This window comes from Ursus arctos, unplaced genomic scaffold, assembly GCF_023065955.2.
Source record: "Ursus arctos isolate Adak ecotype North America unplaced genomic scaffold, UrsArc2.0 scaffold_7, whole genome shotgun sequence".
In the NCBI taxonomy this organism is placed as follows: domain Eukaryota; kingdom Metazoa; phylum Chordata; class Mammalia; order Carnivora; family Ursidae; genus Ursus; species Ursus arctos.
Window position 1 is genome coordinate 70,783,613 of NW_026623089.1, and position 26,615 is coordinate 70,810,227.

Sequence of the window (26,615 nt, forward strand, 5' to 3'; positions counted from 1 at the left end):
TCATCCACCTGTTTGTGTATCTCGGAGCCCAAGTGCATGACCTTGGCTTTAGGAAGAGGGCATCAAGTTCAGGGACGCTTTAGAAGGGGCAAACCACAAAGACGAAAAAGCATCTCATGGAGGAAGGTAAGGGAGAGGAGAGGAAAAGGAAAAAGAGAGGGACAGAGGGGAGGGACAGGAAAAGTGAAAACAAAGGAGGGAAAGTCTGGAGGCAGGAGAGAATCACAGTTTCTTCCTGACCTGGTTTAGCCAGCTTCCGTGCTGTCCCACTTTCTAGGCTTCTCGGATGTGCTTTTACAAATTGCGCTTTGCTTTATCGGGCTAACGATGTTGACGTGGACCACAGAAGAAAGAGCTCCTGGTCATCAACCGAGACAGGGAAGGGTTTGAAGTCTGATTATCACACACAGCATACAATTCTGCTCTCGTTAGAGCATTCGGCTTCCTAACCTCGCTGGCGATACCAGTGAGCTTTAATGAAACAAAGAATTGCTTCCAAGAAAGAAGAGGCAAAGAATAAAAATGTACTAAAACCATTTGCAAGGTGGCAAGTTATTAATTGATCTGAAATTACATTTGGCTCTTTGTAGGCAATTTTACTTGAGTCTTCCGACTGAACCACGTGTCTTTGAAGTCCCGCATTCCTGCCAATGTTATATTGGAGCATTTAGTAATTTGTTTTAAATGATAATCAGAGCTTTCATCTATGTAGCCCCTCTCTGTGGCCTCCTAGAGAGAAAGGTAGGGAGGAGTAATTACCATTATCCCCCATTAGCAGGTTAGAACATTCCAGGCACACAATGGCTTGCCCCATATCGCACAGCCAGCGGCTGTGAGAGCCAGGGAGTACTGCAGTGTCTACAGCAACAGAAGAGCACAAACTTGGACAAGGGGCTCTCTGCCCCCGTGGTTTATTCTCTTTCATCATTTTTGTTTTAGGCGGGGTCTGCAAATTGGTCTCAGAAAACCCAAGAGCTGTCTAGTCTTCCACTGGGGCGTCCACGTATCTATCATTTTCCATAAGCTATTTGGGCCCAAAGTGCCTCCTCCTGGCAAAGACGGGGAGAGAAGTGTGCGGTGCCTATTTCTATTGGAGCGAACAGAACGAGCAAGCAGGGCGAGGGCAGTGGGGGAGGGAGAGAGAGAGGCTCTCAAGCAGACCCCCCGCTGCATGTGGAGCCCAACACGGGGCTTGATCCCAGGACCCTGAGATCATGGCCTCGGCTGAAATCAAGAGTTGGTGCTTGACCCACTGAGGCACGCAGGCGCCCCTCAGTTTCCCTCCCTTTAACACAGACCTACTCCCGTGGCGTTTATTAATTGCCGGAGGATTAAATAAGTGAATAAGGTCAACGCTCAGGTCAGTGGCTGGTGCGGAGGGAGCTGCTGCCCCATAGCTCACTCCTCGGGGGCAGGAACCACCCTGGTGACACCCCCATGGGGCCCCGTGCTGTGCCCCGAGCAGGTCCTCATCAATGCAGCCGTGTCAGAACTACAGAGAAGCAGGGGAGGAGGAGCAGGAAGACGTGGCATATGGAGAGGGGGACGGCGCCCTTGGCTGGCGCAGCTGGAGGCACAGACAGACAGCTGTCATGGTGTCCACGGACAGGGAAGTTTGCTACGATAGTCCCCCAACATCGACATCTGTAGAAGGACCTCCTCCAGAGTGGTCAGTGGTAATCAGTGGGAAACAGGGGCCTGTGTCCTCATCGGGGTCTGGGCCCCACAGCTGAGAAAAGACACACGTTAGGAAAACCGTCTGATGCTGTGGATTTTTTCCTTTCTAATAGGATGATGGAAAAGCAGGAGATAGAGAACTTCCAGATGAAAACTTCATCCATATATCTCAGTGGGTCCAAATGTTCTAATTTGCTACTGAATTATTGGGAATGGGGGGGGAGGCTGTACAGTTTTTCTTTTCTATAAATTAGCCACTGAAATGTATGAACTTGATGTACTGAGAAATGGGAATTGATGCTTTAAAAAATTAAACCCTTAACCCCATACTTAGTTTTACTTGGCTATGAGAATGTCTATTTGCTTTGCCAGTGATAGAAATAGCACGAGAACGAAAAGACGACGTGAAATGGAACGCAACTAAGAAAACCAGTGAAGAGAGGCAAGCCGGGGCCACCCTGCTTGGGGGGGGGGGGCGGGGGGGCTGGAACTCCCTACAGTGGAGAGCATGCGGTCTCTACCAGGGAATTTACGGACAGAAAAGGAGCCACGTCCCAACCGACGGAGTCAGAGGATGGTACAAAAGAACTTCTTCTCTCGGAAGGGGTTTTCAGACGCAGGCACTGGTATGATGAGGGGGTCTTCACGCACGTGGGCTTCACAGTAGGCCAGGAGATCTGCGGCTGCCTGGGAGACCTGCAGGGGACACAGCACAGGTGCTGGGTTAAAGGCCAGCTCACGGTGGGTCCAATGCAGAGGTGTCCATGTGGACACGGCCAAGGTTGGGCCGTGTTGTGTGCACCACTAAGGACAAGGCCATGCCCAGCCTGGAGAGAGGGTCTGTGTAAACCCAGGGAGACAGGGTTTGAAACATGCCTGGTGGAAAGAGGTGTGGCCCGGGGAGGCTAGATCAACCTCCAGAGAGGAATGAGAAGGTCCAAGAAGGTCCAGACATCCTTGTTCTACTCTTAGTTGAGTGATGAGTGGGGGCTCCAGGCCAGTAGCTTCACAGTTACTCTGCTAAACCATGTCTAGATGTATAAAGCAGAGCACTGGGCCGGCCAAGCCAATGTGATTGTGTTTATTATTGTTATTAATTGTTTGATTGCAATCCACTGTCATGACCAGCACAGAGAGACACTTCATTCTCCCCAAGAGAACACACATTATTAGCATACCGCATACATGAGCTGCATACTCTAAGCACGCGTCTTAACTCACAATGCCCACTCCCCGTGCAGGGAGTTGCTCCCGACCAGAGATCTCTGTTTTCCTTCCGGTCTTACCTGAAGCCTGTGGACACACGGCAGTGGTGCACTGAACTAGCCCCTCGTTCAAGCCCAGGGGTTCTAGAGAAGGGGCTGGGTGGGAGCCGGCAGAGGGCCGAGACGCATTCCCTAATAGGGAAATGAAGTTACCAGCTCATTTTACCCAGAGTCTGGGTGATGGCAAATGAATGGTCTGCGCATTAATGCATCCTGCCAATTAGACTGTTCCGCCTGCAAGTGATTATTAGAGGCTATGGCGGGGGTAAGTATACAGCAATCGAATGAGATCCTTTCGGTACATTCAATGTCTAAATCTTCCCGAGAATGTTAAAAACATTCCACAAATGAATGAAAAAATGTTTTAGAGCCTCCAGTGTATACAAGCCACACACATTCCCTCTAGGTTTTTAAAACTGACCTGTCTTCCAAAATTTTCCAGAATTTCTTCTTCTGATTTCCAGCCCAGACCTATTTGATTTGGCAGTGGCTGGGAATCCTACAAATAATTCTGGTAGAGATGTAAAGGATCCCCCCTCCCCCAATGAAACTAGAGGTTGAGCAGGTGAGTCAAGCCCGGGGCCCCTGGGTGGCCCAGCTGGTTAAACGTCTGCCTTCGGCTCAGGTCATGATCTCAGGGTCCTGGGACCGAGCCCCGCATTGGGCTCCCTGCTCAATGGGGAGCCTGCTTCTCCTTGTCCCTCTGCCCCTCCCCCAGCTCGTTTCCTCTCTCTCTCTAGAATAAATAAAATCTAAAAAAAAAAAAAAGGAAAACTTTAATATTCCTCTGTTTACCTTTTACCATGATCCAGCTGGCGCAAAGTTAGCTTGCTAAATTGTAATTACCGCTTCCTTTCCCTGGACCACACTTGTTCAGATGCTTAACTTCCTTCGTGGGTGGATTTGAATAGTTCCATTTCCTCAGAGTGACCGCAAGGGGGCGCCCCAATGGGGGGGGGCTGCTGCACTGTGGTTCCAGTACATCAGACCAGGGCATTGGAGGACGGGGCCCCAAAAATGTAGCTCTGGAGGTGCCAACTTCCAGTTATAAAAGAGTCCCAGGGATGAAAAGTATAGAGTAGGGGATATAGTGAAATAATATTTTAATAAGACTGTATGGTGACAGATGGTAACTACACTTATTGTGGTATTGTGCAATGTACAGAATTGTGGGATCAGAGTTTCACACCTGAAACTAATACAACATTGCAGGTCAGCTATAATTCAATTAAAAAATGAGGATTTGTAGGACGGCTGGGTGAAGGAGAGAGGGGGCTGGGCTGTTCCTGCCTCCCATCCGTGTCTCTGCTGCCCACACAGCTCCGTGTCTACAGCACCCAAACACCTATAAGCTGTTCACGTCTGGCCTTGCTAGTTTTCAGCAGATCTCATCTAGGGAATTTTCTATCACCGCTAAAGGTGATACTGCACTTGGTTCCACAATTTTTCTTTCAGGAAAATAGGCTGTTCTTCGACTGCCTCCTTTTGCTGCTTGTTTTAAGATCACAGATGTGCTTGCTGAGTTATACCTACAGTCCTCTGGACGGCGGAGTCCTGTCTGAGCACCTGTACAACAGGAATGAATACCTAATGGGGACTGTATTGGTGCCAACTAATAAGCACCCAATTTAAGACCAAATGGGCAGACCTGGGTTGGTTCCATGCAATATTTATATCCTAGATGCCCTCGTTTTGTTGAAACAACATTCTAAGAGCATGTAAGTCGTCCTACAATCAAAGAATCAAGAGAGGTTTGCCTCTCAGCCATCAGCCCCCTTATTTCACATAGTGTTTGATGTTCCTTTATTTCTGCATAAACAGAGCACTAGGATAACCCCTGAAGTTTGTTGTTATGTGATCTGTAAAGATAAATATAAGTAATGAACATCTTAATGAGTCTTACACATGAAAGGTGACATCCTGACACACAGAGAAAGATCCAGGCATTAATTAACCCCAACCTGCTTGTTAGGTTGCATGGGAGGGTTTTCTTAATCAGTCCTAGATTGATTTTTATAGTTGAAAGTTTCCTTCAATGCATATAAAATATGGGCTGCAGGCATTGCCAAATTGCATAAAACATCTGCCATCTTTGAAACAAAAAAAACATATGATTTGGTTTCAAAGAGAAAATTTTATTTGGGTTGGAAATTTAAAACTCCCCTACTGTTTACGCTTTCTCGTCAAGCCTCAAGTCTGCTTTCCTAAAGGCCTCTGTTATGAAATGCCCGGAGCATCTCTGCCTCTTCTCCTTGGTATTGAACTGTTACAAGACAACAGATGTTGAAAAGAATTGGCAGCCTGGGAACAACTGTGGAATTTTACCATTGCATTTCAGAGTAAAAGAGGTGATTAAAACAGCCCAAGTTAGCACATAATCCTGTTAGTTGCACTATAATTACAAGCTTCAATGACGGGAGAAAATGTTGCAATTACTATAGTCAAACTCTTCGACAAGACAGATGACATAATTACTATTCTGGCTGAGACACCCACTGCATTTATCCCTTGCATCTAAAGCAGAACAACTCACACCTATTTCTCAGCAATCCTGGTCTATTTAACAATACTACTTGGAATCAATTTCAAGCATCTTTGACAGTTCTGCCTGTTCCTCCCTCCACCCCAAGAGCACAGAGCAGGATGACTGTCGAGAGCACAGCCAGGTTGCAGCCCCCGTTGTGAAACAACAGTATCTCTTACAAGGTCAAACTCGGTGCACACTCCCAACAGAAGTCATATGCTGGTTTTCCCGAGTGGAACCCTCAGGACATCACAGGGATTATACCTCACCTCTAAAGTCTGAGCAGATGCCACGGGGTGAATCCTTGTGAATTTTTTCTTTCTTCTAAGGTTGGAAAGTATTTGAGATCAACATGCCAGTTCCTAAGCACATGCTCAAGATACTTTCATATTATGATGCTGTGAACTGAATGTTTGTGTCCTCTCCCACCCCAATCCAAATGGGGAAGCCTAAATCTCAATGTATTTGGAGGTGGGGCCTTTGGGAGGTAATTAGGTCATGAGGGTTGAACCCTTGCAAACGGGATTAGTGCTCTTCTAAGAAGAGACACAAGAGAGATCTCTCTCCACCTGCCATGCAAGGTGACAGATCTCTCCACCTGCCATCTCTCTCCACCTGCCATGAAAGGTCACAGCAAGAAGGTGATCATCTGTAAATCCGAAGAGAGCTCCCACCAGAACCTGACCACGCTGGCACTTTGGTCTTGGACTTCCCAGCTTGCAGAGCTGTGAGAAATGAATTTCTGTTGTTTAAGCCATCGGGTCTATGGCACCCTGTTATAGCAGCATGAGCTGGCTGAGACACTTGGCTTCTAGTGGATCCCAGCAACTACTTTGTATTAATCCAGATCAATATAGGCAATTTTCAATTGCTGGGTCCTCGGCCACAGATATAGCAGCTAGCTGGGAGTGGGTGAGGTTATCCCTGGAGGATTACGGGCGGGAGGGAGAATTCCCCTCTGAATCCCTTTCTGAATTCTAACGTCAAATGTTCATAATGGTGGATTAGCTATCATCGCGTAAGTTTTTTTCCCCCCATGAAAAGTTGATTGCACATTGAGAGGTAAATCCAAGATGCTTGGAAGAGAGTTTTAATATCTCCAAGTCTCCAAGTGAACCTAAGTAAGAGCTGATGTTACATGGTCTTCACTGCCGGAATAGCGAAGCCGTCACTGAGCTTGGTTAGAATGATTGACCCAGATCCACCGCGGACCGCGACTTAACCAAACCCCTTCAACAGGTTGGTACACGTCCTGTATGATTCTGACCACCTCTCAGTTTTGACATATCCCAATTTTCCACAAAGGAACCCCTAATTCAACCATTCTGCAAGTTCACTGAAAGAGTAATCTATTTGGTGATAGGAACCAGTGAGTCACTCAAGAGGTTTCTGGGACTTACTTAAAGGTAAAAGATGGATGTAACAAGGAGGTTCTAGGCTCCAGGGATTCTAGAAAGCCAGCGGCATCTCTTAGAGAGGAAGCATTGGATTGTGAGTCAGGAAACGATGTCTCTGACCAAGCTGTGCTCAGCACTAATGAGCTGTCATTCTGAGCAAGACAAACACTCGGGCGCTCAGTTTCAGTCCTGTCAACGGGAATCGCAGTAGCTTCTGGTTTGTGAGGAAGCGACATAATGGATGCTATTATACATACAGCCTGTTATTATTTCATTATTCATTTGGCTACTTTGTGGGAGGGCACTGAGAAACAGACATGAGGAAGTTTCTCGGAAATTATGAGGGCAACTGGGTGCCCACAGTGCCCCTAACCCAAATCCCCATGAACTGGAAGTGTCCCTCGCCTTTTTCAAACACACCTTTTGTCTTCTTGTTCTCCTGCTTATGTTCTCCTTTTTGATTTAATTCAAAGATTTTTGCTCCTTTGGTCTGATAGCTACTCTAGAATCGCTCATTCCTAGCCCCTTGTCTTTGAATTTATTTCTAAATCTGTCTGTAGGCAGTTACCATCTGAATTGGTTTGGGTAAGAACTATGAACACTTCTGGGAGAGGATAAGAGACTGAAGAGAAGGTTTAGAGCTAAACTGCTAAACCAGCAGAAGGGGGCAATGAAGGGGTGGGACCCAGAGTTCACACTGGACACGGAAAGGCAAAATCTGTATACACTGCCTTGACTTTGGGCTGGGTCACAGGACCCAGAAAATATTTATTTTCTTTTAGACACGTCATTCTTTCGACCTCCGTGTCAGTTATCATCTTGAGTATATCCCTTCCCTGGGCTTCTCCGGGTGCTTTTAATCGACTGTCAGTGACCTATCAGAACACGACAGGCTCCCTGATTTTGCTCTCTTTCAATTTTCCACAGGAAACACCGTGATATTTGAGCCTCACTCATCTTCTGTTTTAACAACAACTGGCTTTAGCTTTAGAATTTTCTCATTTGGCTTCAGAAAACTCAACACAGTGTGTTTTATCTTGTGCAGAAACGAAACCATAAAGAGCACATGTTCTTTTAAAAGAACTCACAAATTGGCAGTGCTGTCATGACTCCTAGAAGGGCTAGGAAAAAAAAATAAGGGTAAGACATGTGAAAGACTTATCTGTGAGAAGAATTATGAGGGAAAAAATCTCTGGTTCAGATATAAATGTGAACCAAGAGCCAAAAGGCTGATGCCCAAAGGTCTGTCCCAGGGAACTTCTGCACACTTACTATTCGGTTCCCCTCAACAGGTCTGCTCTATCCATGCTGATGGGCGAAACCAGTAGAAAAGATAATCCTCATTACACTTTTACCTCATTTACACTTACATTTGGGATATAATTTATGATTTTCATGCCGTGTGTTTCCATGAAAATATGGTCATATTTTGCATTTGGCTACTGGTCCCTAAGGGAATGAGGAGGAAGATACAGACTGTATACAAAATGGACAGTGTCCATGCAGGTAATATGGTGGTGAGAGCCTATGTGGAACTGACAGAAAGGGTCTCTTTTTCTGTTTACTGTACCATGGTCACCTCTTCCCACTTCACAGATTATCATACCATATAAATGCTGATAAATTCAGGGGAGGGAGTAACTGGGTCCTCAGGGGTTGGTGGCATCTCTGTGGAAGAGGTGATTCCTGTGAAGAATTTTAATTTTGAAACAGCTTTATTGTCTTTACAATAATAGTCCTTACTTGTTTGTAAAATTGCCCCAAAAAAGTTCAAAGCTGGAAGCAAAAATCAGCTGCCAATTGGAGACAGCACCTTGGCGAACACCTTTCGAGATATCTTCCAATTCACCTTTTTACCTACAATTTCATATGCTGTTCTGTAATGTGCTTTTTTGTTCACTCAGAACATCACTGTTTACGATGATAATGTGGTGTAACATTGTCTCTACCTGACTTACTTAACCAATCCCTATTGATGGACAGTCAAAAATTACAATTTGTCGACCTTATAATAAGGCTCTGATGAAATTCTTACTTCCCTTCATCGTTTGTGAGATTATCTCTGGATAAATTTCTAGAAGTGAGAATACCGGGGTCAAGAGTATGCACAATAAACATATTGATACATATTCCCAGCTATCCTTCTGGAAGACTGTTATCAGTGTCCACTCCAACTATCAAAAACCTCTCACTTCCCTTCACGGCCGATGGATGACAGTGGATTTCATCAAGGATTAAAAACATCAACAGTCTTACAGTAGCCAAGATATGGAAGCAATCTGAGCGTCCATTGATAGACGAATGGATAAGGAAGATATGACACACACACACACACACACACACACACACACACACACACACTGGCATATTACTCAGCCAAATAAAAGGATCATGCCATTTGCGACAACATGGGTGGACCTGGATAGAAGGCATTATTGTAATGAAGTCAGTCAGACTGAGAAAGACAAACACCACATGATTTCACTCATATGTGGAATCTAAGTAAATGAAAGAATAAACGAAAAGCAGCAGAATCAAAGAGAACAAACTGATGGTTACCAGAGGGGACTGGGCAAAGTGGGTGAGGGGGAGTGGGAGACACAGACTTCTGGTTACGGAATGAATAAGCCACGGAAATAAAAGGCACAGCACATGTGGCCATAGTTTGCGTTTGGCTACGGGTCCAGGGAACATAGTTAACGGTCCTGTAATAATGTTTTATGGTCACAGATGGTAGCTACACTGTGGTGAGCATAACATTACATACAGAGAAGTTGAATCACTACGTTGTACAGCTAAAACTGGTGTCACATTGTGTGTCAACTATACTAAAATAAAAACTGTATGGGTTTCAGTATTTTTTTTAAAGCAGATCTCAGCATTGTTTTGAGCATAATTCTGATTTATGGAGGTAAATGTCTCTTCATATATTTGACCATTTATATCTCTCCATTTTAAACTGCCTATTTGTAAAAAAAATAATAAAATAAATTGCCTGTTCGTTTGTTTGTACAATTAAGAAAAGGAGGGTCTTTTCTCTTCTTACTGGCTAATTAGAGAAATTAGCCCTTTGTCACACAAGTGCAAATGTGTTTATTTCATTGATTGGAAATTTTTACCATATCAAATTTTTTAAAATGCAGTCAAAACTTTTACTTTATGAACTGTGGATTTTGTGGCATGTTTGGCCTTCTCAAATAGTTATAAAAACATTTGCTCTTATTTCCTAGTACTTTTATGGTTTTGTTTGCTGTCTTTAAATCTTTGATCAGGGGCGCCTGGGTGGCTCAGTCAGTTAAGCATCTGCCTTCGGCTCAGGTCATGATCTCGGGGTTCTGGGATCAAGCCCCGCATCGGGGTCCCTGCTCAACTGGGAGTCTGCTTCTCCCTCTGTCTCTGCCACTCCCCCCTCAAATAAATAAATAAAATCTTTTAAAAAAATATAGCTTTGATCAAAGTTAGGGACTGAACCGTGTCCCCCAAACTCATATGTCGAAGCCATAAACCCTAATGTGACTACGTGGAGATGTGGCCTTCAGGGAGGTAATTAAAGTTAAAGGAGGTAAAAAAAAAAGGGGGGGGTGGGATTACCGAATCTGATAGAATTGGGTATGTTTAAAAGAAGAACAGACACCAGAAAGCTCTCTCATTCCCTGAGCACAGAGGGAAGGCCATGTGAAGACGCAGAGAGAAGGACAGAGGCCTCACCAGACATCAACTTGACACCTTGATCTGGGGCTTCCAGACTCCAGAACTATGAGAAAATAAATTTCTGCTGTTTAAGCCACACAGTGTGTGGTGTGTTGTGATGGCAGCCCGAGCAGACACATACAATCTATCTGAAGTTCATCTGTATAAAATTAGTGATGTATGCAGCTTTATTTTCCAAACGGCTAGCAATTTTCAGAAACAACATTTATAAATAATGTGTTCTCCACTGATTTGAGATACCATCTGGATCATATTCCAAATTCCCAGTACATTCAGATCTATTTAGGACTTCCTATTCTGTACTATTGCTCTGCCTAATTATAAAGCTTTAAATACTCTGATTTTATAATAAACTTTAATACCTCGCAGGAAAATTCTACATATCTTCTTCCTTGAACATAGATTACTTAAAAAAAAAAATTCCTGGATACTCTCGTACATTTATTCATCTAACTGAACCTTAGAATAGTTTGAAGTTTGCTTTCTCCAAAAACAGAAATAGAATTTTGATTAGATCTGTATTGAACTTATATATTAATTTACAGAGAATAGACATTTTTACAGTATTGACTCTGCCTATTCAAGAAGACAGTGTCCACTTTCCTTTATCCAAATTGTCTCCACCTTCCTTCTTTCAGGTCTTTTATGCTCTCTTATGTTTTGAGTGTTTGTTAAAACATATGTGTCTTACACATTTACATATGGCGTTCTCAAAGTCAATTTCATTGTTTAAGAGATTGTTTAAAAAGGATACTGGGGGCGCCTGGGTGGCACAGCGGTTAAGCGTCTGCCTTCTGCTCAGGGTGTGATCCCGGCGTTATGAGATCGAGCCCCACATCAGGCTCCTCCGCTATGAGCCTGCTTCTTCCTCTCCCACTCCCCCTGCTTGTGTTCCCTCTCTCGCTGGCTGTCTCTATCTCTGTCAAATAAATAAATAAAATCTTTAAAAAAAAAAGGATACTGAGGTATTATTACCACCATTTTACTGCACTATGGTCAAAGGATGTGGTATGAACCATTTCTACTTTTTAGAATATATTAAAGCGTTCCATGATTGGTACTATCTACCTACCTATCAATCAATCAGATCAAACTAATTAATTTTATTATTAATACATGCTTACCTCTCTTTTGTCTAGTTGATCCACCAAAGACTAGGAAAGACATGCTATACTCTTACACAACTTGTCCGTCTTGACATTTTTGTCAAATTTTGCTTTGTATATTTTGGATACAATTGGATCATACGGTAGGACTATTTTTAGCTTTATAAGAATCTGCCTTCTGAAGTGGCTCTACTATTTTGCATTCCCACCAGCAATAAGTGACAGTTCGTATCCCTCCACATCCTCGTCAGCATTTACTATTGTCAGTTTTTTGGATTTTAGTCATTCTGATAGCTGTGTAGTGGTATCTCATTGTTCTTTTAATTCGTAACTCTCTAGGGGCATATGATGTGGAACATTGTTTCATACGCTTCTTTGCCATCTGTACATCTTCTTTGGTGAGATGTCTGTTCAGATCTTTGGTCTATTTTTAAAAAAAGATTTCATTTATTTATTTGTCAGAGAGAGAGAGACAACACAAGCAGGGGGAGCAGCAGGCAGAGGGAGAAGCAGGCTCCCAGCTGAGCAAGGAGCCCGACATAGAACTCAATTCCAGGACCCTGGGATCATAACCTAAGCCTAAGGTAGGCCCTCAACTGACTGAGCCACCCAGGCATCCCCTTTGGTCTATTTTTTAATGGGGTGGTTTTTCTCATTGCTGAGTTTTCAGAGTTCTTTGCATAGTTTGGATACCAGTCCTTTATCAGATATGTGTTTTGCAAAGGCTTTCTCCCAGTCTGTGGCTTGTCTTCTCATCCTCTTAACAGTGTCTTTCACAGAGAAGTTCTTAATCTGAATAAAGTCTACCTTATCAATTCTTCTTTTGTGGATGGTGCTTTTGGTGTAACAGCTGAAAATTAATTGCCAAACACAAGGTCACCTAGCTTTTCTCCTGTGCTTTCCTCTAGAAGTTTTACAGTTCTGCCTTTTACGTGATTCATTTTGAGCTCATTTTTGTGAAAGGTGTAAGGTCTGTGTCTAGATTTATTGTTTTGCATATGGCCGTCTAGTTATTCCCGCACCATTTGTTGAAGAGATATCTTTTCTCCATTGTATTGCCTTTGCTTTGTTGTCAAAGGTCAGTTGACTATATTTATGGGGGTCTATTTCAGAGCTCTCTATTGTGTTTCATTGATCTATTTGTCTACTCTTTTGTTAATATCACATTGTCTTGATTACTGTATCTTTATAGTAAGTCTTGAAGTTGAGTAGTGTCAGTCTTCCAACTTCCTCTTCTTCAAAATTGTGTTGGCTATTCCATTTTTTTCTTTTTTTCCCCTTCTCCATATAAACTTCAGAATCAGTTCGTCAGTCTATCAGCAAGTTAACTTTGCAGATCAAGTTGGGAAGAACTGACATCTTAACAGTATTGAGTCCTTCTATCCATGAAAATGGAATGTTTTTATTTATTTAGATTTTCTTTGATCTCTTTCATGAGTTTTGTAGTTTTTCTCATACAGATCTTGTACACAGTATAACCAGTGGTTAACAAATGATTGATCTGAGATGGTGAAGGTGAGTGGATTAAATCTGAAGCAATAGTTGCAAACCCTGAAATCAATTGTGTCAAAGTTAATGGGGAGAAAAGTTGTGAGCACTGTGACTTATGATACAAGAAAGAGGGTGGGTCCTATTCCTATTAAGAGTTGGACCTGTGACAATTGCAAGTTAATGCACAGCATAGTAGCTCTGGAGAAATTTGGGCTAGAAAAGTGGACTATTCAGTTGAATCAGCTTAGTCTCAAATAACACTTGTCTCAAGTGATATTGATATAAGACAATCTTGCAAACCAAAGCCCATTGGTAACCTGGGGTTGAGCAGATGGTTTGCTTTCTAGGTGGAATTGGATGATAAACCAAGATTAAGTTTTTGTTAAACACTAGAATGCCCAAAGTACCAATCTAATGAAAAATACACAGCAATGACGAGAATAACCCCAAAGGCTGGGAGTAGAGAAAAGACCACCACAATGGGCTGGTGTAAATTCTTCATCAGATTATGCTTGCTTATATTCAACCCATGCTAGGGTCTAACTTTTGGAATAAAAGTAGTATTGAAGGAAGTAGACTCTCAGGTCATTTCTGTGGAAGAGTTCACTCTCTGCCTCACTGGTGACATTCACTCTACAAGACACCTAATATTCTTGTTCCTGCTGCTGTTGATGTTTATACATTCCAGGAACTAACACAGATGGGCAGAGATCTTTTCAATAACCATTTGGTACCTAATGGAGTAAAAACGTCTAATGCCCAAATCTGAAGTCTATAAAGAGTAAAATTTGAGAAGACTGACCCTATCACATTAACAAATAAAGAATCCAGCCGAAGTCCAAGACTGAATTGATCCAGAAACCATAACCTGGTAAAGACTTTGGATACCAGTGATTCCTGACCTGAGGCAGGTGACCTTTGGAGACCTCTGGAGACCTTTGGCTCAGAGAGACTTTCTGTGGTGAGTGAAGTGCTTGGCTCTAACTAGCACTCTAAAAGATGGGAAAGAGAGACGAGGCAAACTGGCACTATCTTGGTAATGTTGAAGATCTGGGGGTGAGTGGTGCTTTGACAGTGCTTGAGAAGAATGCATCAAGCCCAGTCTTGTGCAGATATTAGAGGGCATGCCAATATTTATTCTTGATGGACATGAACTACTCTAGCATAGCAGACTCAACTATACTGAAGCTTGTTGGCTCTGAAGGTTCTATGGTGATTGAAGCTGGACTAGAAGCAAACTTTGTATTGAAAAAGATTTGTTAAAAATTTTTTTAATTGTGGTGAAACACACATAAAATTTACCATCCTGACCACTTTTAAGCATACAGTTCAGTATTAAGTATATTCACATTGTTGTGCAACCGACACAGAAGAACTCTTGCAAAACAGAAACTCTGTACCCATTAAACAACTCCCCATTCCCTCTCCCCCAGCCCCTGGCAACCACCATTCTATTTTCTTTCTTTCTTTCCTTTTTTTTTTTTTTTAAAGATTTTATTTATTTATTTGACAGAGAGAGAGAGACAGCCAGCAAGAGAGGGAACACAAGCAGGGGGAGTGGGAGAGGAAGAAGCAGGCTCCCAGCACAACAGGGAGCCTGATGTGGGGCTCGATCCCAGGACCCCAGGATCATGCCCTGAGCCAAAGGCAGACGCTTAACGACTGAGCCACCCAGGTGCCCCACCATTCTACTTTCTGTCCCTATGAATTTGACTATTCTGGGTACCTCATATAAATGGGACCATACAGTTTTTGTTCTTTTGTGATTGGCTTAATTCACTTAATATAATGCCCTCAAGGTTCATCCATGTTGTAGCCTGTGCAGAATGTCCCTCCTTTTTAAGGCTGCATAATATTCTCTTGTGTGGATGGACCACAATTTGTTTATCCATTCATCTGCTGGTGGACACATAGGTTGCTTCTACCTGTTGGCTCTTCTAAATAATGCCATGACCTGAACGTACAAATCTCTTAGAGATCCCCGTTTCAGTTCTTTGGGATATATACCCAGAAGTAGAATTGCTGGATCATATGGTAATTGTATTTTTAATTTTGGGGGGAACTACCATACTACAGCTTTCTATCACGGCTGCACCATTCTACATTCCCACCAACAGTACACAGTAGTTCCAATTTCTTCGCATCTTCACCAACACTTGTTATTTTCTGTTCTGTTTTGTTTTGATAGGAGCTATCCTGATGGATGAGAGGTAATGAAAAAGGTTTTTAACACTAAATGCTGATATTCTAGTCCCCTCTCTCCTGTGGTAGAGTTCGTTGCTATTGCTGGGACCCTTAGAACACAAGAGAGAGCCTAAAGAGATGGCTGGATGAAGTCCACCCAAAACCTATATGGAGGAGAATCTGAAGCTGGTGGGAAAAGGCTTTAATAAGTTAGAGAAACAAATCAAGAATGTCCGGAGGTTTGGGGTTCCAGTAGCAGTGACCAGTGCAGCCAAAATGGATACTGAGGCCGAGGGGACCACAGCTGCTGCCTCACCAAACATGGGGCCTGTGATAACCCGATGAGCACTTCGCTAGGCCTGACACAGGCTGTTCACAGGGCTTGCCTGCAGCTGAGCTTTTGGTTGAAGGATCCTTGCCCAGAAGATCGGGGGGCGGGGGGCAGATAATACTGAAGTGGCCCTAGCACCTGAGTACAAAGTTAGAGACCTCACAAGGCAAGAGTCTGGACATCCACCAAAACGCAGGGCCTTTGTTTCACAGCCCTGATCACAAAAGGTGCTCCTGCGGGTGTTGCTTATTTGTGATGTACGAGCCAGTGTTTGTAGTTGCTGGTTTCCTTTGCCCTTTTAGTGGGAACGAGGCCTGTGAGGCATGGACTGCCTCGCATGACCCTGTTTCTCTGATATTGATTTGTATCTCCCTTACTGAAATCCAATTGTAGGAAAAGAAATAATTTTGCTAAAGAAGCACATATTTCGCCTTATATTTGACTTTTCGCATAACTGGGAATATTGTTTCTGTTGTCTAGCACATAAATGACCACTTGGTTAGGTAGAGAGTTCTTCACAGAACTTTTTTTTTTTTTTAAGATTTTATTTATTTATTTGACAGAGAGACAGACAGCCAGCGAGAGAGGGAACACAAGCAGGCGGAGTGGGAGAGGAAGAAGCAGGCTTCCAACAGAGGAGCCTGATGCGGGGCTCGATCCCAGAATGCAGGGATCATGCCCTGAGCCGAAGGCAGACGCTTAACAACTGAGCCACCCAGGCGCCCCTCTTCACAGAACTTTTATGTAATCGTAGGCTGGCCTCTTCTGAACTGTGTTACGATGTTGTCCAGACTGATATTTCTGCCCTTTGTAGGTAGGGCACTGTGGTTTAATGATAAGACTCGAGGTTCTGGGTTGGTATCCCCACTTCATCATATAACTGTGGGCCTAAGTTTTCTTGTCTGTGAATTGGGGTATGAGCAGCACCAATATATTAGGGCTGGGGTGAGGATTCAAGCACTTCACGCATATTGTTAGGTGTACGTGTCCCAAATGATTGCTTGCTCTGCCTGCACACTTAATGGGTTTTTTCCTTTACTTTTGAGATTAAGGAACCTCAGCAGGTGTATGTGTCTCGGGCTTATTATTTTCCTCCCTGGAACATGAGCTGTTTGGATCTGCAGATTCAAGTCTTCCTTTATTTAACGAAACCTTTTTATAGTCTCCCCTTAAAAGTATTATCTATTCCATTTGTTCTCTCTGCCAGGAACATCAGCATCCAAATGTTGGAATGTTGCTGCCAGTGTTCATTTCCATCACCCTCTCTCTAACTGCTTTGATCTGACTGTTCATCTTTCCTTTTGCAGTATGTATGAGTTTCTGAAGCCTGTGCTCCACGTCATTAATTTGGTTTTCTGCAGTGTATGTTATACTCTTTGCTCCTTCTAATGGTGTTCCCAATCCCCCATCAACTTCTTTTTTTTTTTTTTTTTAAGATTTTATTTATTTATTTGACAGAGATAGAGACAGCCAGTGAGAGAGGGAACACAAGCAGGGGGAGTGGGAGAGGAAGAAGCAGGCTCACAGCAGAGGAGCCTGATGTGGGGCTCGATCCCATAACGCCAGGATCACGCCCTGAGCCGAAGGCAGACACCCAACCGTTGTGCCACCCAGGCGCCCCCCCCCATCAACTTCTTTACTTAGTTTTTCACCTTCCTTTCTAACTCATTATTTTATCTCCTCTTTGAGCTAACATTTCATAGGTTCTATGTTTGCTTTACATTTTTTGAGACTCTAAAGCAGTTACCTAAAGTTTTCTTTGGTTTTCTGGAAGAAGACCTCTTCCTAAATGAATACTTTACTGGTCTTCTACATGCTACAGTCCAGTTCTTGACTTTTTTGGCAGTATGTTTGCATAGGTCCATAAAATTTGTATGGAACCACAAAAGACTGCAAATAGCCAAAGCAATCTTGAGAAAGAAGAACAAAGCTGGAGATATCACGATCCTAGATTTCAAGACATACTACAGAATGTGGTAATCAAAACAGTATGGTACAGGCACAAAAATAGACACAGAGATCAATGGAACAGAATAGAGAGCCCAGAAATAAACCCACACTTAAATCATTAATTAATCTATGACAAAGGAGGCAAGAGTATGCAATGGGGAAAAGACAGTCTCTTCAACAAACACCTCTGGGAAAACTGGGCAGCTACGTGCGAAAGAATGAAAATAGACCACTTTCTTATACCATATACAAAAGTAAACTCAAAATGGATTAAAGACCTAACTGTGAGACCCAAAACCATTAAACTTCAAGAAGAAAATATAGGCAGTAATTTCTTTGGTGTCGGCCATAGAAACATTGTTCTAGATATGTCTCCTGAGGCAAAAAGCAAAAATAAACTATTGGGACTACACCAAAATAAAAACCTTTTGCACAGTGAAGGAAACAATCAATATAACTAAAAGGCAACCTACTGAGTGGAAGAAAATATTTGCAAATGATATATCTGATAAAGGGTTAGTATCCAAAATATACGAAGAACTTACACAACTCAACACCAAAAAACCCCCAATATAATCCAATTGAAAAATGGGCAGCGGGGCGCCTGGGTGGCGCAGTCGTTAAGCGTCTGCCTTCGCCTCAGGGCGTGATCCCAGAGTTCTGGGATCGAGCCCCATGTCAGGCTCTTCCGCTGGAAGCCTGGTTCTTCCTCTCCCACTCCCCCTGCTTGTGTTCCCTCTCTCGCTGGCTGTCTCTGTCAAATAAAGAAATAAAATCTTTGAAAAAAAAAAAAAAAAGAAAGAAAAATGGGCAGAGGACCTAAATAGATATTTTCCCAAAGAAGACATACAGATGGCCAACAGACACATGAAAAGATGCTCAACATCACTTGTTGTCAGGGAAACGCAAATTAAAACCACAATGAGAAATCACCTCACACCTGACAGAATGGCTAGAATCAAAAAGACAAAAGACAAGTGTTGGTGAGGCTGTGGGGAAAAAAGGAACCCTTGTGCACTGTTGGTAGGAATGCAAACTGGCGCAGCCACTGTGGAAAACATTGTGGAGGTTCCTCAAAAAATTAAAAATAGAATTACCATATGATCCAGTAATTCCACTACCATTTACCCAAAGAAAACAAAAACACTAATTTGAAAAGTTATGTGTTAATGTTTTGTTTTGTTTTTCTAACATTTACTTATTTATTTGAGAGAGAAGAAAGCAAGCCAGGGGAGGGGCAGAGAGGGAGGGGGAGAGGGAATCCCAAGCAGACTCACACTAAGTGTAGAGCTCAATGCGGGGCTCGATCTCACGACCCTGATCATGACCTGAGCCGAAATCAAGAGTCGGACACCCAACCGACTGAGCCACCCAGGTGCCCCTGCTGCAAGTGCTTTTTTAAAAAGTAATACTGCAAAATTGGAAATAAGGGAAATGTCCCAAGAATAGGAGACATTAAATAAATGATTGTTCCTCAGGTGATGGAGCAAAGAGTTAGTAAAAATGACATTTCAGGAGAGTATTTACTGACCTGGACATGTCATCACAATATACTATTTGGTGATAAGTCAGGTTGTAAAACATAATCACCATAAGTTTGTAAAAAGAAAAATAAGCAAATAGTTAGATGGAGAAAACATGGAAGTGGAGTGGTTATAAATTATTTAAATTTTCTTCCTTATACTTTTATTTCCAAAATTCTCTAAAGTAAATGAGTACCATTTTTATGAACAGAGAAAGAGCATTATTTTTAAAACAGGAATTAAAGCCCTTGGAATACGGTACCTACTTTCTCAGTCTCACTCAAAGCTTCTGGATGTTCTCTCTCTCTTTACAAGTCTTACACACACTACATGCTTCGAGATATATCCAACTTAATCTCATATCTTTATGGTTTGAAAAAAATTCTAAATAGAATAAGCAGAGTATATGTAAAATATATCTTCAACGCTTGCAAATTCAATTCTTGTGTCCTTGCATTGCCTATACAATATATATATTTTTTTTATCATTTCCTTCCTTCCTTCTTTCCTTCCTTCCTTCTTTCTTAAAAGATTGTATTTATTGATTCAGGAATTGGGGAGGAACAGAGGGAGAGGGACAAGCAGACCCCGTGCTGAGAGCAGAGCCAGATGCAGGGCTCGATCCCATGACCGGAGCCAAAATCAAGGGTCAGACGCTCAACCGACTGAGCCACCCAGGTGCCCCCGATCATGTATTCTCTTTTTTTTTTAAACACCAACTTACAAAACCCTAATGTCCAAGAGTAATTCCTTTCTTCCCCCTAAGGCTATTCTATTTCCCTTTTCAAACTGTTTTCTCCAAATCTTTCTTAACCGTTACGGAGAAGGATTGCGAGCGACTGTCATTGCTTGTCATGATAGGATCTCTTTTCTTCTATGTCAATAACTTCCCACACTAGCCTACTTCTGCTGCTGTCTCTTGGGCTTTAGGTTTTGGAGCGTTCATCAACTGACATTGTTCCTTCTGCCCTCGTTTTTTAGTCGTCTATAGAATGCAAGTTGATATAAAACAGGTTGGTCTGTCAGCAATTGGCATATCAAGCCTGTGTCGACAAAATTAGTCTCAGCCGAATGGCAGCCCTATTAGGGGTTGTTAGCACATCCCACAGCTGTTTAGGTCATCTGTCACAGGCCTTAGAGCAAGAGAGAGAGAGAGAGAGAGAGAGACTGGGCATAGTCACTTGGCAAGTCTGTCAGCTCTTCCTGGTCCCAGCTGAGAGTTAGGTTTGCTTAAACGTGTGCGGCACCTGCAGAGCTCACCAAGTCACAGCCCCCAGACTGGCCCAAAGCCAGCAATCCCTTTTCCTCTGGGGCAGAAGAATCAAAGCTCACTCAGCAGTGCCCACAAGCCTTCCCTGGAGCCTGTGACCTGGCCTGCTCGGACCTCTGTACTATCCCACAGGACAACACCTTCCCCACAGCTCTTCTCCTCTCAGGCTGGACGAGCCAGCTCCGGAGACCATTTTCTTCACTTAAACCTCTTAGGCTTTGCTCAGCTCATATTCGCCATAACTGTTGGACAAAGTTTCCCTGCTTGGTGATCAGTGTCATTCACATACTTTCCCAATAGCATTTTATATAGCTTAGGCCTCTCATGGGTGAGAAAAAGAATAAGGCTCTGGGTGTTCTTTTCCTGCCCACCAAAATAGTTTCCATGATAGTCATATGTATGTGTTCTTTATTTCTTTTTAAGGGTCCTGAGTATTATTTTCCAAGTTTTTTTGCTTTTTGGGAGGCCATACCCACTCTATGTGGAGTCTTCTTTGTTCTTATGATACATATTTTTTTTTTTTTAGCAGCTCATATAGCTTCTCAAAGAGATACCCATCTTTACCACCTCTCCCCCTTCGGAGTCCTCCCCTTTACTCTCATGAACTGCAAGCTCCATCCTTCCCTTCTCTCCTTCCACGTTGGACACTCTTCCAATCACAATATGCTGTGAAGCCCAGAGGCGGGCTCTGCAGCTGGCTACGTACCTTGCAACCACGGCCTTTCCGGCTTCACGCCTGACACCTGTCTTGCCCGCAGGGTCCTCCGGCCCCCATCTGCCGTGCTCCCACCCGGGAGCCAGCTCTGTGGGACTCGTACTTGCAATTATTTCTTCCGTGGAGCCTCCAGATGTTTCCCCCGCAGTGTGCTCCCCCCTCTCTCCAGGGCCCAGGGAAAGGCAGGACACACTCATCCTTCCCAAGCAACAGCCTGTCCTTTTTTCCCTTACTCCCATCACTTTTCGTATGAGTTCAGTGAATTCTAGGAACTGCTCTCACCTCCTTCCATGTGCCTTTCCTCTGTCATTGACTCTCCAGGCTCCTCTTTTCCCTCCTCCTCTCCTGCAGTGATCTCTCACCCATTCTAGAAAGGCCACCTCCTCACACTGGTGACTTTCTTCTTTCTTCCCTCCTCAAAGCCCTTTTCAGGTCAGTTTAGAGTGTCCTTGATGGCGTCTCTGTCTCTCCAGATTCTATTTTTGTTATCTGGCTAATTGATAACAATACACACCTCATTTTGCCAAGAGTTGCATCAAGTAGATTTTCTCCCCCAAAGCCCTGCTGTGCCCCGAAGCAAGACGTGCCTAGCACTTGAAAGCACGTGTGAGCTTCACACCCAGTAGGACGGCTATTACACAAAAAAAATAAGTATTGGTGAGGATGTGGAGAAAATGGAACTTTTGTGTGTTGTTGGGAGAGATGTACAGTGGTGTAGCCACTGCGGAAACCAGCACGGTGGTTACCGTATGATCCAGCAATCCCACGTCTGGGTATATGCCCAAGAGAACCGAAATCAGGGACTCCAAACACTCGCACAGCCATGTTCACAGCAGGACTGTTTGCAAGAGCCCAAGATGATGAACACCATCACCAGGTGAATGGATGGATAAGAGGTGGTACATGCGATGGAATATTCTTCAACCATAAAAAGGAAGTGCTGACGCATGCTACGGTGTGGACAAACCTTGAAGATGTGCGCCAAGTGAAATGAGCCACACGCGAAAGGACAAACGTACAGTTCCTCTTGTAGGAATGAGGTTCCCAGAATAGTCAAATTCAAAGCGACAGAAAGTAGACCAGAGGTTGCCGGGGGCTGGGGAAGGGAGGGGTGGGGGTAGCGTGTCTGCTGGCGATCAGGAAAAGTTCCGGAGATGGATGGTGGCGACGAAGACTGCACAATACTGTGAATGAACTTCATGCTGCTTATACTTAAAAATGGTTAAAACGGCAAATTGCATGTTATGTGTATCTTAGCACATTTTTTTTTAAAATAAAGAAATGTTCAAGGTTTTGTGAGTGAGAGGAAAATCCCCACGTGTGATTGCGCAGCTACAGTGGGGATGCCATCCCTCGGGGCCACCTCTCTCCTCAGGAAGCCCTGGGTCATCTCTTCAATGACAAAACTCTTGCCCGCTCTGAACCACACCTGATGTGGCTGTCAGCAGCCTTCCCCCCGAGAATTACCACAGAGTCTGAAGACGCCTGCAGGAAGCCCTCTTCTGGGATCCAGGAGCTGCACTTCCATCACCCGGTCACCGCAGGAATAGGACGACCTACCCTTCTGAATACCATCTAATGAACTTGGCTTTGAGTTGGTTTATGATTTCTCCTTGTTCTTCTAGAGACCATGCATGGGCCTTTAGTGACTCTTGAAGAGCCCTTCATTGTGGGGACATCTGGTGACTGTCACGAGTGTGGGGTGGTAGGTGTCACAGGTGAGGGGTGGTAGTGGCTGTAATAGGTGAGGGGTGGTGGGTGACTATCACAGGTGAGAGGTAGTGGTGACTGTCACGGGTGAGGGTGGTCGGTGAGCGACACAGGTGAGAGGTGATGGTGACTGTCATGGGTGAGGGTGGTGGGTGAGTGACACGGGTGAGGGTGGTGGTGGCTGTCACATATGAGAGGTGGTGGTGGTTGTCACAGGTGAGGGTGGTGGTGGCTGTCACACGTGAGAGGTGGTGGTGACTGTCACAGGTGAGGGTGGTGGTGGCTGTTACACGTGAGAGGTGGTGGTGACTGTCACAGGTGAGGGGTGGTGGGTGACTGTCACAGGTGAGGGGTCGTGGGTGACTGTCACAGGTGAGGGGTGGTGGTGACTGACACAGGTGAGGGTGGTGGGTGACTGTCACGGGTGAGGGTGGTGGTGGCTGTCACGGGTGAGGGTGGTGGTGGCTGTCACACGTGAGAGGTGGTGGTGGCTGTCACAGGTGAGGGGTGGTGGGTGACTGTCACAGGTGAGGGGTGGTGGGTGACTGTCACAGGTGAGAGGTGGTGGTGACTGTCACAGGTGAGGGTGGTGGGTGAGTGACATGGGTGAGGGTGGTGGTGGCTGTCACGGGTGAGGGGTGGTGGGTGACTGTCACAGGTGAGAGGTGGTGGTGACTGTCACGGGTGAGGGTGGTAGGTGCGTGACACGGGTGAGGGTGGTGGTGGCTGTCACAGGTGAGGGCTGGTGGTGACTGTCACGAGTGAGGAGTGGTGACTATCACAGGTGAGGGTGGTGGGTGACTGTCACAGGTGTAATTTAAATAAATTACAGAATTTATCTTCCTTGTTAGACTCCAGGCCCGGCATCTGTCCCACTGGCAAAGCCGGTGCCCACTGTTCTTCTGGAGCTGGACATCTGGGCTCCACCTTCTTTCTCCTGAGTGTCTCCCACACGGACTCTCTGAGTTCAACACCATGTCTCGCTGTGTCTGCCTCTCTGACCCGAGCTCTGCTCCACTCCACACCCTGTTTCTGCAGCTTTGGCTGCCTCCTGGCCTCTGACACTTCATCTCTTGCCAGCAGGTCAGTGCATCTCATGGCCCAGCTTCACAGCTCGTCTTCTGGATGCTCCGCGCCTGTGTACCCGGCACCCCCAGGCTGCCCAAAGTGGCCTTCCCGGCACAACCCGCAGCTCTTCTGTCAAGCCCAGCTGCTCGGAATGAGCCATCTCCGCTCGTGCCAGCCTTCCCTTCCCCTCCGACACCACCTCAGAACCAGCTCCCAGCTCCACAAAGCTTTCTCTGAGCCAGATGATGGGGCAGCCCACGTCTGTTCGCATCCCAGCACCACGCCTAGAGTGGAGCAGGTCCGCAGGCATGTTCATCAAAACAGCGAGTCTCCCCTCCATCCTCATCCTCGCAGTGACTGTCTGGCCTGTGGATCTCATTCTTAGATCCATTTCTATACTATTGGGGCTCTCCCTCCTTTAACTTTTTTTTTTTTTTAAAGAATTCATTTATACATTTGACAGAGAGAGAAAGAACCAGACAGAGAGAGAGAGAGCACACACAGGCAGGGGGAGGGGCAGAGGCAGAGGGAGAGGCGGACTCCCGGATGAGCAGGGAGCCCAATGAGGGGTTCAATCCTGGAACTCCGGGATCGTGACCCGAGCTGAAGGCAGACAGATGCTCAACCGACTGAGCCACCCAGGCGCCCCTTTCCCTCCCTTAGAATTGTTTGGTTTCTTGCTCTTTCCTTTAGCCTAAGGATCAGGGAGTGATGTCTAATTCGTAGCTGGTACCAGCACGTGCAAGACAGAGATGCCTGAATCATACAGGTGCTGCGCTCATGCCAACTCGGATCACGCTGTAGTCCTGCCTTGGTTCATATACGTTATGTCACTCGCTGCAAGATAGAGACGCCTGAATCATACAGGTGTGCTCATGCCAACTCGGATCACGCTGTGGTCCTGCCTTGGTTCATATACGTTATGTCACTTGCTGTGCTCACTTACTGCCTCGTGGGACAGCTCAAGCCCCAAAGCCCCAGGTTCCCACAACTGTCCCAACAGAGGTGGAAGCTGATGCTCTCTGGCTGTAACTCCAGCTGGAGGGGAGGTCTTGGTGACGGGAACCTCGGGGAGGGACTGTCCGCTCTGTCAGCAGAAGGCTTTGGGGGTCACCCACTGCCCCATGCAACCTGTCCTTTTTGAATCCCAGATGCCCGGGCGAGACCCCTGGTTCTGTGTGCCCAAAGATCCCTGGACTTGAGCTTCCTGGTGTCAGGCTCCTGAAAGGGTTCCAGCTCCATGACAGCTGATGAACCCAAACGGTATTTGAGAGCTACATGCTTTGCCTGGCCCCCTGCGGGCTTGAGTGGCATGTGGAGAATAGGTGGCTTCATCTTGCCTCAGCCCTCCCAGCATGAAGAGATCTACGCTCATCAGCAGAATGAACATGGTGGGAGGTGACTCTCTCTTCACTTTCCCCAAAGGAATATTTGAAAATGCGGTGCACGGTTCAATGCTTCCCTCCCAACAGCGCCCCTGTCAAAATACCCAATGTGGTCTAACCTCAAAGTCACTGCATCGGGCAGGAAAACGGTGGATCTCACTGTTAAACCCTCTTGCTTATTGGCATGACAACAGAGCTAAACAGAGCTGAGATGAATATGAGTCTATTTTTGGAGCTCCTTACGGAATTCACGCACACTGTGTGTTTTGCAGCATTTCAATCCTTGAGCACACTTGGAACTCGGAGGCAAACACTCATTTGTGAATGTTACAGCTGCCAAGGTTGGCTGGCGCCTCCACTGGGTGACGTGTTAACTCGCACAAGGAAATGGGAGGAATGCTTGGAGCTGGGTTTTGGCCAGTGGTTAAGGCTGGCCGGTGCGTGCTTACCTTGACCCTGTCCATACAGGCTTCCATCTTCAGCTGCTCTACAGCCTTCCTGGCTTGCGAGATGCTAGTGGTGCTGTTGTTGGACATGACTTCTTTCATTCTGCTGCCTCTGAAACAAGCGAAGTTGAGGGTTGGAAGAGGCTTACCCTCCTCACTGTTCTCCCCTCTCCCGCCACCTACAGCTTCTCTGTCTGAGCTGGAGAGCGTTTGTGAGTAAATGCTTCTGGGACAAGAGAAAGAAATGCTTCACTAGAGTGATGGGAGTGAGATCTGCTTTTGTTTGGCAAGATGTTCGCAGCCATGGGTATACCAGATGGTCCCAGCGTTACTTTCCTACCCCCATGACTGTAAGTAATGCCTTGATTTTTGTGTAGTACTTTCCTACACATTTGTTCATTCACTCTTCTAGAGCCCTGAAGGTTGGCAAAACTTATTAAGGTCTGTTTTGTAAGTAAGGAGAGTGCAAAACTCAGAGAAATTAAGCCAACAGCTAAAGGTCTCACAGCCAAACTTTGTGGGTCCAGAACCCAAACTCAAAGCTTGGAAGCCTCGCGAAGATTTCTTTCCATGGTTTCACATGGCCCTCTGGCAATCTACTGCTCTAAGTACACGTTTCCCCTGGAAACAACGGCCTTACTATTAATTTTAATTTGCTCTCATTCCAAAAATCTTACAGACTCTCTGCTGGGAGTTTGTCTTTAAGCAATAACACACACACACAGACACACACACACAGACACACACCTATCCCAAGCATTGATTTATTTGTCTAGAAGGAAGAAATTCTCCCTTGATCTGACGTGGAATGATGCCACATGACTAAGAAAAAAGCCACTGTCATGCTAACTGTTCCACAAAC

The 26,615-nt window shown here is 45.0% G+C and overlaps 1 protein-coding gene across 1 annotated transcript; it reads right to left on the reverse strand.

The window, feature by feature from the left end:
* Positions 1 to 2,219: 2,219 nt before the first annotated feature.
* GNG4 (G protein subunit gamma 4) lies at positions 2,220 to 25,855 on the reverse strand. Its single transcript, XM_026504128.4, has 2 exons — positions 25,757 to 25,855; positions 2,220 to 2,373 (listed from the first exon to the last, which is right to left on the reverse strand). Exons 1-2 carry the CDS (start codon positions 25,853 to 25,855, stop codon positions 2,245 to 2,247), a joined length of 228 nt encoding a protein of 75 aa, XP_026359913.1. The 3' UTR covers positions 2,220 to 2,244.
* Between the last annotated feature and the right edge of the window lie 760 nt (positions 25,856 to 26,615).

Coding starts and splice junctions, on each gene's coding strand:
- GNG4 (XM_026504128.4), bottom strand. CDS start 25,855: ATGAAAGAAGTCATGTCCAACAACAGCACCACTAGCATCTCGCAAGCC. Junction 2,374..25,756: donor CCTGTATGGACAGGGTCAAG/GTAAGCACGCAC, acceptor TGTCCCCTGCAG/GTCTCCCAGGCAGCCGCAGA.